This window comes from Bos javanicus, chromosome 5 (assembly GCF_032452875.1).
Source record: "Bos javanicus breed banteng chromosome 5, ARS-OSU_banteng_1.0, whole genome shotgun sequence".
Taxonomy (NCBI): domain Eukaryota; kingdom Metazoa; phylum Chordata; class Mammalia; order Artiodactyla; family Bovidae; genus Bos; species Bos javanicus.
The window spans coordinates 114,451,070-114,463,619 of NC_083872.1; the positions used below are offsets into that span (position 1 = coordinate 114,451,070).

Consider the following 12,550-nt stretch of genomic DNA (forward strand, 5'->3'; position numbering starts at 1 on the left):
GGTCAGCCAGCCAGAGGTCTGAGGAGGAAGAAAGGCAAGCTTCCCGCCTTCTCTCTCATCACCAGAGCGAGTTTACGTGGCTCGTGCTTTTGGGAAAAGGGGCAGCACACGCGGGAGAGGGGAGCATGTGAGAGAGGGGACTGGGAAGGACGCAGATGCTCAGAGCCACCTCCTTCTTCCGAGAGCAACTCACAGAGCCCACAGTAAAGACTTCTGGAGTCACGGCAGCTTAGCATTACACGGCGTGTGCATCAGACACGTCATTAAGTCCAGCATCCCAAACGGGGAGACCTGCCGAAGCATCGCCTCCGGCTGCAGGGAGCTGGCTGCGCCCCGGAGGCCAAGAGCGTGCGTGTTTCTGGTACTCCTGGGGTGGGGTCTCCCAGTGCAGCCCCGACTCCGGGAGCTTTTACAGTCTCATGGTCACAGCACGTGACTCACTTCCCTGAAACGGAATCTGAGATCCACAGACTCACAGCACTCACTTTAGGGTCACAGAACGACTCCGGATGCGTGGCCCAGAGCCTCAGAGGCGGACAGGCCCTTCAGTGGTGCACGGGCCCTGGGCTGGGCCTCAGCCTGCAGCCTGGCCGCTTCTGGGTCCTGGCCCGCTCTGAGCTCCCCAGCACCCTGAGCCATACGGGGCAGGCGCCAGGTCGGGAGACCTTCACGGACCATGCCCCTCCGCTCCCCCTGCTGGTGCCGGGTCACGCGGGTGAGCTGCGGGCTGGACAGGCCGGGGACTCTACCTGAGCAGCTGGGCCCGGTGCTGGAGCTTGTGCCGTTGCGTTTCTGGAGCGCCTTGCCCTGCAGGCTGGGGACACCGCAGCTCAGGCTGTAGCTGTTGTCCGAGTCTGTGGAGAGGCCAGTGGTGAGGTGGCCCTGAGTGCCCCTCTGTCCCAGCACCCCAGATCCTAGGGGCCTCGGGGGCATCGCTGAATACGAGGACGGTGGGGACTGACCCTTATGTCTATTCATTCCTGCTCCACGACCAGGGGCTAAGTGTCTGGGCAGGAACGAGTCCACTGTGCTTTTGGACAGCTGTCCAGGGCCACTCAGTGACCAGGGCCGGGGGTCCTCTGTCGGGGTCCTTTCCCAGAGAGCAGCAGGGAGTGGGGGCTGGATCCCGGGGGATGCGGCCCTGCCCCCCTCCCCGCCGCCCCCTCCCTGGGACAGCCTCGGTTACCTGGTGTGAAGAGTGTGTGGCCGGGGCAGGCAAGGGAGCAGCTCTCCACACTGCCCGCCTTGCCGCAGGACAGCTGGGCCGGGGGTGAGGCCTTGGCCTGGGAGAGGCACCTGCCCGTCTCTGGGGAGAAGGAGGACACACGAGAGGGCTTGAGGGGTGGGGGAAGGCCTTTGGGAGCCAGCAGGCCCCTGAGCGTGAACCAAGAGGAACTCCCACCGCCCGGCGGTGCCCTGGCCAGACCGTCTGGGTGGGAGGGGGCTGCGAGACGGCAGAGTCCACATCCGTTTGGACGCGGGGGGACCCTGGGCCCAGGGAGAGGCTCGCTCCCCCAACATCAGTCCATGCTATCTGTGAGAAGGGTCACACTGTGTGCCCAGACCTGAGGGCGGGGTTGGACCCTCTCCAGCAGGGGTCCCTGCCCATCGGGGGAAAGGAATGGCTGAAAATGGACATGGGCTTTTTGGTAGAGACCGACCTCGAAGCATGGGAGGGCCACTGGGAACCCCGCTCTGGGGCAGACCCCAGGCACATCCACTAGGTGTGTGAAGATGTCCTGAACCGAGCTCTTCAGAGTTTCTCACGTGTTTATCTTTTGGGGATTAAACATTTTCCCCAGACCCCTAGGAAGAAGACTGACCGTTCTGTAGGCAAGGCAGACAGGAGAACTGGCCTCACAGGACCTTCTAGACTTGATCGGTGACACCTGCCTCCGGGAGTGCCACCCTCTGAGCCCATCATCAGTGGTGGAGTCGCCCCGAGAACGGGTGCACACAGGAGACTTAGCTGGATTAAGACACTGCCATGGGGAATTGCCAGTTTGCATGAGCTTCAACATGTGCCTAAACATTTTCAAGAGGGGTCTTAGAAGGTAAACCATCTAGAAATAAAAACAAACTCATGGCTCTCCAGATAAAACATCCAGCTCCCAAATAAACACAAGACCAGGAGTCCCCGTTCCCAAAGAACCAAGAAGCTATGAACAAAAACACCTGCAGATAATCCAAACCGAAAGGGCCGCTGGACAAGCCAGTGTTCTCTCTGGTTAAGAAACAGCGGACGACCATCCACCCCGAACCTTCCAAGGCAGACATCAGCCCCTGGCAGTTCCCTGTACTTGCTCCAACTTCCTAGAGGGGGTCGTCAACAACTGCAGACGAACCACACGGCTTTCCCGTGTGCGGGTGGCCACCGCCCCTGCCCTGCACGTGCCCGCACATCCTTGTGGGGACACAGAGGATGCAGAGCACTGCTGGATCTCTTCCAGGGCCATTTCTCGGGGGTTTGTTTGCAGTGAGCAACCTCTAGGAGTGAGGTCTCATCTCCCTCCAGACAAGAGCAGCCTGGCTTCCGTTCACTGTAATATCGAGTGGTGAGTTCCCCAAGCTGTGTGTCCTTCAGCTGGGATGTAAGCTCCCTGTCTGCATAGCATTCTCTGGGTGGATGACACCTAGGGGGCTGCTTGCTGAGCTGTGAGCTCAGAAACCCTCAGACTCTGATCCGGGGGTCTCATGTCTCCTGTGGGTGCCCACAGAACAGGGCCGGGCTAGCTTGCTCAGCTCGCATCCAGGGGAGACCTGAGTCCACCATGCCGATCATCCATCCCAACCACCTCAGAACATGGAAACCCTCAGAAAGAAGTTTAAAGTCGCTTCCCAGGTGGTGCTAGGGATAAAGAACCTGCCTGCCAATGCAGCAGACACAAGAGACGCAGGTTCTATCCCTGGGTTGGAAAAATCCCCTGGAAAATGGCATGGCAACCCACTCTAGTACTCTTGGTTGGAGAATCCCATGGACTGAGGAGCCTGGTGGGCTATAGTCCATAGGGTTGCAAAGAGTTGGACATGACTGAAGCCACTTAGCACAGCACACAAAAAACAAGAGGGAAGGCAAACTCAGTTCAGTTCAGTTGCTCAGTCGTGTCCGATTCTTTGTGACCCCATGGACTGCAGTACTCCAGGCCTCCCTGTCCATCACCAACACCCAGAGTTCACTCAAACTCATGTCCATCTAGTCGGTGATGCCATCCAACTATCTCATCCTCTGTTGTCCCCTTTTCCTCCTGCCTTCAATCTTTCCCAGCATCAGGGTCTTTTCAAACGAGTCAGTTCTTTGCATCAGGTGGCCAAAGTATTGGAGTTTCAGCTTCAACATCAGTCCTTCCAATGAATATTCAGGACTGATCTCCTTTAGGATGGACTGATTGGATCTGCTTGCAGTCCAAGGGACTCTCAAGAGTCTTCTCCAACACCACAGTTCAAAAGCATCAGTTCTTTGGTGCTCAGCTTTCTTTGTCCAACTCTCACATCCAAACATGACCACTGGAAAAACCATAGCCTTGACTAGACAGACCTTTGTTGGCAAAGTAATGTCTCTGCTTTTTAATATGCTCTCTAAGTTGGTCATAACTTTTCTTCCAAGGAGCAAGTGTATTTTAATTTCATGGCTGCAGTCACCATCTGCAGTGATTTTGCAGCCCCCCAAAATAGCAATAAATTAAAAAGGAGGAAAAATGTACATTTGCCTTAAAGTAAGAATACCTGGTTGTGAGAGAATATGATAGAAAGTAGGGAAGAGGCAGATTTGAAAATCTGGGAGCTTAGGAGGCTCGAGGGGACAATGAACCTGATTTGCTTTGGTTTATTAAAACCACTCAGCAGTGGGCCTTTCTGACCATCGTCAGCTCCTTCCTGAGTCCCAGCCCACACCTGCTCCTTTGGGACGTCATCAGATGAGCCTCCTTTCCCTGAGTCAAAGCCCCGGCATGTGCGGAGGGACCTACCCTGCAAATGGAACTGGCAGCTGAAAGTCACCTGAGGGGTTATTTTTTGAAGTCTCAGAAAATCCTCCTCCCCCTGATTCAGATCATCGCCGATGGGAGCCTTAACATACCTCTCTTATGTATGATCAAAAAACAGAATCCCCGAGGCAAACTTGCCACAGCATCCACAGAACAACTGGAGCAGAGCCCAGGAAGAGTCCAGATTACTATAAACCTCTTTTTTTTTTTTGGTATCAACATGCAAAGATTAGGCCAGGCTCTTGGGACAAACTCAACAACACGGGATGCATCTGTGAGGAAGGCTTGTCCCCCCTGCCTCAGAACAATCACAGCCTGGGATAAAGTAGTCAGAACGTCTCTGGACCTTGTACTAGAACTGCCTTCAAGTCTGAGGGAACCATATGTAGCACAATCCCTCCTGTGACTGGGAAAAGCAGAAAAAGTACTTTTTCTGCTTGTCAGTGAACTCCTTATGGTGTCTGGTTCCTCACACCACCATTGAGCAACTCTTGTACCTATTCCTTTTTTTTTTTTTTTCAGCCACACTGCAAGGCTTTTGGGATCTTAGTTCCTGACCAAGGACTGAAGCTGGGCCACGGCAGTGAAAGAGCAGAGTCCTAACCCCCGGACCACAGGGAATTCCCTCCCCAGCCCTTCCTGGAGGAGACACTCACCTTCGTGTGTCTGTACTTCCCAAGGATTCATACACAGAACAGACCTTGTGGATGGTCCACATCAAACCCCAACTTAACAGGTTTTTGCTGATAGGACTTATGAATAAAAATTAAGACATCCTAAGATTCATATCCAGTCCAACCCTGAATATTCATTGGAAGGACTGGTGGTGAAGCTGAAGCTCCAATACTTTGGCCACCTGATGCAAAGAACTGACTCATTGGAAAAGACCCTGACGTTGGGAAAGATTGAAGGCAGGAGGAGAAGGGGAGGACAGAGGATGAGATGGTTGGATGGCATCACTGACTCAATGGACATGAGTGTGAGTAAACTCTGGGAGTTGGTGATGGACAGGGAGGCCTGGCGTGCTGTGGTCCACGGGGTCGCAAGGAGTCGGATACGACTCGGCGACTGAACTGAACGTCCATCTCTGATTATGGGCAGGAAACGTCTCTGTTTTCAGAGCATCCTAAGGTGGCATCCACCTGTGTGCATCTTTGCCTATTCTGTTTAGGAACTTAACACGCTAGACAGGCCGCAGGTTCAGGCTTAGAGCCAATCGGAGCTCCTCCAGGCTGGAGGATTCGTGCATATCCCAGTTCAGTTCAATTCAGTTGCTCAGTTGTGTCCTACTCTTTTCGACCCCATGGACTGTAGCACGCCGGGCCTCCTTGTCCATCACCAACTCCCGGAGTTTACTCAAACTCATGTCCATTGAGTCGGTGATGCCATCCAACCATCTCATCCTCTGTCATCCCCTTCTCCTCCTGCCTTCAACGGACGTTAGAGGAAATGTTTTTCGGATCGTCATGTGATGCTGCTGCTCAGGCCAAAGTCCTCGGGCAGGACCAAGGGCACCAGGGGCTCCGCCACACGCTGTGTCCGGCCTCCGACTCTATCACGGAGCATGGCTGTGTCCGGCCTCCGACTCTATCACGGAGCACGGCTGTGTCCGGCCTCCGACTCTATCACGGAGCACCGCTGTGTCCGGCCTCCGACTCTATCACGGAGCACCGCTGTGTCCGGCCTCCGACTCTATCACGGAGCACGGCTGTGTCCGGCCTCCGACTCTATCACGGAGCACGGCTGTGTCCGGCCTCCGACACTATCACGGAGCACGTCTGTGTCCGGCCTCCGACTCTATCACGGAGCACGGCGAGCAATCACCTTTCAAGACCCATGAAGGGTGAGCCAGGTGGAGCCAGGCGACCCCTGGGACCACCAGACCAGCTCCCGCAGGTGTCTGCGAGCATGGTCCTAAGACCGCTCTTCCTTCCTTGTAGGGACAGACTGGTGGTGGCAATGAGATAGTGTGGGTGAGAGGCTCTTTCAGGGGAGAGGACATGGCCAGGTCATGGTGTGGCCGTGACCGTCAGAATCCTGGGGAAAGTGTAAAGATGGGACGCAGGCTGGAACCACGCCCTCAGGGGCCCTCTGAGCATCTGCAGATGCACTTCATGGCTACAAATATGTCCGAGTAATAGTATATTTACTTTCTGGATGAACTGAAACAGGCTCTTGTTGAAAAAAAACAGTACTGAAATATTATCAAAATATTATCCCCAAATTCCTTATTTGGGATATTTAAACTAATGTGCTTAGGAACATATAGACACATTTTACTGGGAAAGTTATTCATGAGTTACTCATAAACTTCATGGTCGTTATTACCCCTAATTTTCTTGAAAAATAAAAACGACGTTTTTCAGAACTTACTGTAAAGCAACCATTTAGAGGTCTGAGGTTTTTCAGAGAACCTCCAAAAGCAGTTCACGGAAACTGGTTGTTAAGCAAGATTGTCAGAACTGGCCGATGGCCACGCAGGGTGGAGGCTTGTGTCTAAGACTGCTGGAATGAATTCTCCTAGATGTTTGCAGCCACTGATTTCCACATACGCTTTTGCGTTCCTTTGTTCCTCATCCCTTCGGTCACGTTTTCCCACATTACACATCTAAGGGTGTGCAGTTCTGACTTCTCCTGTCATGTTTCCCTTACAAATAATAACTCATCTAGATCTAGGCTGTACTAAGTGATAACCAACAGCCTGATCCTTTAAATTGGTTCTCCCAAGCTATTGCTAGGGAAGCCAATATTGAAAAATGGTGTTAAGTATGCTGTGCTCAGTCGCTCAGTCGTGTCTGACTTTTTGCAACCCCATGGACTATAGCCCACCAGGTTCCTCTGTCCATGGGAATTCTCCAGGCAAGAATATTAGAGCAGGCTGCCATGCCCTCCTCTAGGGGATCTTCCCAACCCAGGGATCGAACCCAGGTCTCCTGCATTGAAGGTTGATTCTTTACTGTCTGAGCCACCAGGGAAGCCCAAGAATACTGGAGTAGGTAACTCATCCCTTCTCCAGGGGATCTTTCTGACCCAGGAATAAAACTGGGGTCTCCTGCATTGCAGGCGGATTCTTCACCAGCTGAGCTACAGGGAAGCCACAAAGCACTCTCAGAAGCCTAATTAAGTATGATCCTGCTTGTAGACAATGCATAAAATGAAGCAAAATGCCCCTGGACCTGGAGAGGTCAATTCAGCTGTCTCACAACACCGCTCACAGACAGCATGCCTACAGCTTCACGAGGTTGACCGCACGTCCCATTCAGAAGTCTGACTCATGGTGCCACCTCAGCTTACTGCCCTGCGGGGCTCTGGGCTGTAACAACAAATGACTCCCCAGGAGCCTCAGTGAATGATGCCTCCTTGCCAAGCCTCCGAGGGTAGAACACCTTCCGAGAGACGTAATGATATAACCTGGTGAAGCAGACCGAGGAGGCTCTGGGCCGCATCCCTCGGGACTGGACGGCTCCCATGGTCATCAAAAGTGTGCCCCTCACTTTGGGAGATGCAGCAAATAGTCCAGCCTGGGGCATGGCACGGGGGGTAGTTGTGGTAATAATAGCACCTGGAATCTTCTTCTGGGCAGCCAGGGGAGTCTGTGCCCGTGATTCTGAAGCTGGATTCACAGCAGAGGTGAGGTGGGACAGTCAACACGGAGGCTCCAGGAAAGAGCGGCCTGCATACCATAGGAGTGGGAGCTGGGGGTACCGTTTTCCCGGTCCACCCTGGGAATTCTTAAATCACAGTTCTAGAGGAGCTTCCAGGACCTTCTAGCAATGCCTGCTGTCACACCGTCTGTCTCCTCACTCCAGGTCTACTAGACAAACCCTGGTGGCCCCTCCTGCAGCTCTGATTGAGAGACGACCAAAATGGAGACTGAGAATTAAAAAGAAAAAAGAAATGTCCTCATATCCCTAGAGAAAGCCTGTACCTGATAGCTCTGGTCACCGGTAAATACTGGCCCTCACACGACCCTTGTTATCAGTGGACATGCCTCGGAAAGCCCATCAATTGATGACAACCAAAGTCAGCCAACTCTTGGCCACTTCACTGAGTGGTCAGGCTTCTAAGGCTAGTGTCAGCCCAGGCTCCACCCCCAGACCCCACAAAGGTGTGCTCCTCAGACTGACACCCCCTAATACTGCCTCTGATCAACACAACCCCGTGAAAGCTCTTCCCCTAGACTCTAGACAAAACCAGAGGGTTTGCTTTGCTCAGCAAGACCCTGCCTGGACAGCAGGGCAGTTCTTCCTGAAGTGAGCAATAAGTTCAGCTGCTTGGTTTCAGGTACTGAGGGGTGGCATCCATTCTTGGACACTGTCACGCACCCAATCAACACGTACTGAGTGCCCACGGCTGTCAGGCTCTGTTCCAGGTGCTGGGAAGACAGCGTGGACAAGACAAGCAAAAATGCCTGCCCGCGTGTGCAGAGCGTGTCCAGCGAGGACCGGCTGACAGCACCCAGCAGGCCCTCTGATGAGCACAGGACGTCTGGCTGGTGTGAAGTGCCACGGGAGGAAAAAAGGAAGGGCGGTGTTGGGAGGGGCACAGTCGGGGCTGCTGCTGTGCTCTGGTTTGTGGTCAGCAAGTCCCGCCCGCCCCGCCCCACTCAGCAGACGCTTGCAAGGAGTAGAGTCCTCCAGGCCGAGAGAAGAGACCGTGCACGGGGGCACTGGGCCTTCGAGGTCAGGGAGGCCAGCGTGGGCAGTCGGGGGGATGGTGAGGGTGGAGAGTGAGTGGGGGCGTGGCGGGGGAGCAGCCTCTGGGCCGCTCTAGGAGCCTGGCTTTGCTTCTGCGTGAAGAGGACTCACTGGAGGGCTCTGAGCTGAGAGGGACGAACGTTGACTTAGATTTAAAAGGCTTAACTTGGGACTTCCCTGGTGGTCCAGTGGGTAAGACTCCGGGCTCCCAGTGCAGGGGAGGGAACTGGTCAGGGAACTGGATCCCACATGCCACAGCTAAGAGTCTGCGTGCCACAGTGAAGACTGAAGATCCCACACGCTGCAACCATCACCCAGCACAGCCAGATAAGTAAAGGACTTACTGATGAAAAATAAAATCAAAGGCTTAACTCTGGTGGCCCAGGGGATGTGAGAGCATGGCAGGACAAGGCCCTGAAAGCTGTGCCGGGGACATAACCCCAGCACCCAGGACAGGCCCAGCGCCCAGGACAGGGCCAGCTCCCAGGAGAGGCCCAGCACCCAGGACAGGCCCAGCACCCAGGACAGGGCCAGCTCCCAGGAGAGGCCCAGCACGCAGCAAGTAGTCAGTATGTGTTTATGGAACCTGTGAGGTGGGGGCCTGCCTAGCACTCAGCCTGGAGGGGCCTGGGCCCCAGAGCCCACCCGCAGAGGGGGCACAAAGCCCCCGCTCTCCAGGAGGTCCTCCTCGCCAGACACTGCGGGGCCGGCGGCCCTGAGCAAGTAGCCAGCTTGCAAAGACCCAGGTGCTCCCCAGTCCAGGCTCCGGTGCTGCTGCAGCCCGGGTAACCCCCTCCCCGCCACCAGCTTCCTCGGCAGGACAAGGGGGGCGTGTAGCTGAGGCCTCCACATGGCGCTCCGTCTGCGTGCTGACTCACTGCTCCTGCGTCAGCACACGCTGACCCCCGGGCCTCCGTTTCTGTGCCCTGGGCTGACACCCAGTGTGCCCTCCCCCGCGCACCCCTCTCCTTCCTCCAGCCTCCGTCCCATCAGCCGCCCGCGAGCAGCAGAGCACCTGCCCAGGAGCGCGCTCCCCGGGCACTCACCCACGCAGTCCTTGCGGTTCCAGTGCAGGCGCCTCCCCGGGGGGCAGACGCATTCGTAGCCGCCCTTGGTGTTGACACAGCCCTGGTCGCAGCTGCCGTTGTTCATGCTGCACTCGTCCACATCTGGAGGCACAGGCAGGCGTAAGGGCAGGAGTGGGGCTGGACGGGCACCCTCGGGGCCGGCAGGGCAGGACCCACCAGGGCGGGGGGCCGAGAATCCCCTGACCCTGACCCTCGCCTGAGGCTCTCACTGGATGCAGACAGGCGGCTGCACGTGACACACACGTGAGCTCGCACGTGTGTGCACGCACACACATAGACACACACAGGGCATGTGACACACGTGAGCTCGCACACATGCATGCATACACAGACACACACACAGGGCACATGGCACACACGTGAGATTGTACATACACACGTGCACACACACAGAGACACACACAGGGCATGTGACACACATGTGAGCTCGCACACATGTGCATGCACACACACACACACAGGACACGTGACACACATGTGAGCTCGCACATGTGTGCACGCACACACACACAGACACACACAGAGAAACACACACACAGGGCTCATGGCACACATATGAGATCGCACATACACAAGTGCACACATAGAGACACACACGGGGCATGTGACACACGTGAGCTTGCACACACATGCATGCACACACACACAGAAACACACACAGGCCGCATGGCACACACATGAGATTGCACATACACACGTGCACACACAGAGAGACACACACAGGGCACGTGACACATATGTGAGCTCGCACACACACTCACGGCATATGACACACAAGTGAGCTTACACACGTGTGTACACACACACAGGGCTCCCACAGACACCAACACACATCCTCCCCTAGGAACCTCAGTGGTTTGCCGAACTTGGGCAGCTGAGCCCAGACTCGGGGTGGGGCAGAGAGGTGGCACAAAACAGAGCTGTGGGCAGGTTTGGAGGGGCTGGGAGCGCCCAGCACCGGCCCCGGGGTCCTGAGGCCTCATCCCAGCGCAGGACTTTGGACATGCCCTTCCCAGCCCTTTCCCCTTCCCGCACAGGGCCCCGGGGCCCTGGGAAGTCTCCCTGAGGCCCTGCCTTCTTTTGAGCCAAAGCCCTGTGTGTGGAAGCTGGTGCCAGGCTTTTGGGAGTCCCTCCAGAAAACTCTGCAGCTCCCTGCAGCACCAGCTGTGCCTGAGCCCACCCGACCGCCACGGCTGCCCCACCACGGCTGCCCCACCACGGGGAAGCGCGTCTACCCCAGGTCACAGGACAGGAGCAGACACGGGATGCAGGGCTGTGCTGGACTCCCCCACCTTCGTGCCCCTATGCCCGTATGTCTGGAACCCTCCCTCTCTCCACATCCCTCCCAGCCTGCTCGAGCCCATAGGGCTCTCACTCCCACGTCTGGAGCTGTGTCCTCACGGGTGCTCTGGCTTCCACTCTCCTAAACACAGGGAGGCAGGAGGGCTCTCCTTATATGAACTTGAACTTACAGGTCACATCCCTGCCTTGACCCTCCAGTGGCTTCTCCCTGTGCTGAGAATAAAGCCTCAAGGCCCCTGGGGGCTGACGAAACCCTGGGTCCTCTCTGTACCATGCACTAACCCTTCCCTCATGGGGCTCTGGCCCCACCAGCTGCTCCTCGGTCCGTCTGTGCTCCCTCTGCCTCAGGGCCTTTGCACATGCCGACCCCTCTGGCCCGTCTCCCCTCATCCTCACTCCAGCACTCCTCCTTTGGAGTCCCCCATTGGCCTGCCCCTCTCTGCTGTCAGCCCCCCCACTGGAGTGAACTGACTGTGCAGTGCTCTGTCCCGCTGTCCTCCCTTCCTGAGTGGGGTTCCCCAGAGGCTGCTGTTTCCAGGCCAGCGCCCCCCGCCTCCCAGCCTCCCGCCTCGCCCTTGGCTGAGCCCCTCTGCCCACCAGGCCCTCCCAGGCCCGTCAAGAGTCCAGGTTGGGGTGAGGGGTGCGGGGTGCGGTGTGGGGGGCCGTGCGGCCGGGCGCGTGCCTCGGGGGGGAGGTGGCCCTGGCGGGCGAGCTGCAGACCTCCGCAGTGGGTGGTCCCGTAGAGCGTGTAGCCGCGGTGGCAGAGACACTGGAAGCTGCCCGGGGAGTTGATGCAGGTGTGGTCGCAGGTCCGCTCAAAGGAGCACTCGTCGATGTCTGTGGGGCCACAGGGAGGAAGGTCCGGGCGCAGCGTTAGGGTGCGGCGGGAGGCACGGCCTCGGCACTCAGAGGGACATCTGTGCACAGCGGTCCCGGGGCTCCCGGCTCAGCGCAGCGCCGACTCGCGGCAAACCTCAGACCTCTCGTCCCGGCCCGATTTTCCATTTTGTCCCCACAAACCTCATGGTCCTGGGTTAGAAGCCACCTCACTCTCTTTTCTGGAGGTGGGGAGGTTAGGAATATTCTGAGTAGAAGGGATTATTCTGAATCCTTGCCACTCTATTAGCTCACACGCCGGTGTGATTAGGGTAGATATTTAATCCACACCAGCAGGGAACCGACAGGTCTGCCCGAGGGAGAAGCTGAACTGTCACCCCAAGGTGTGTCTAGAGAAACTGGGGAAAACATCACAGGTGGAAAGGGGGTGCTGGTGGGGAAGGTGCCACCTGTGAAGAGTAAGAGTAGCCTTGATAGGAGGTGAGGTTTCATTCATTCGCCGGGGTGAAAAGGGAAAGAGGGAGGGTCACAGAGGGCCTGTTCCTGAAACGGAGGACGTGAACCTCGGGTTTACAGGAGGCAAGTCTGTCCTGGCCACAGTTCTGAGGGAGATGGGCCCCGTGGGACAGGTGACGGGGGCCAG

General features: G+C 56.6%; 1 protein-coding gene across 2 annotated transcripts in view; it reads right to left on the bottom strand.

Moving 5' to 3' along the window:
- The window catches only part of SCUBE1 (signal peptide, CUB domain and EGF like domain containing 1), a 128,618-nt gene that overhangs the window by 19,994 nt on the left and 96,074 nt on the right, over nt 1–12,550 (bottom strand). For both annotated transcript variants that reach the window (XM_061418784.1, XM_061418785.1), the window contains 4 exons: nt 11,791–11,907; nt 9,727–9,849; nt 1,187–1,306; nt 750–854 (listed from right to left, as the gene is read on the bottom strand). In XM_061418784.1, the coding sequence (XP_061274768.1) occupies nt 750–854; nt 1,187–1,306; nt 9,727–9,849; nt 11,791–11,907 (465 nt within the window). The remainder of the gene's footprint in view (nt 1–749; nt 855–1,186; nt 1,307–9,726; nt 9,850–11,790; nt 11,908–12,550) is intronic.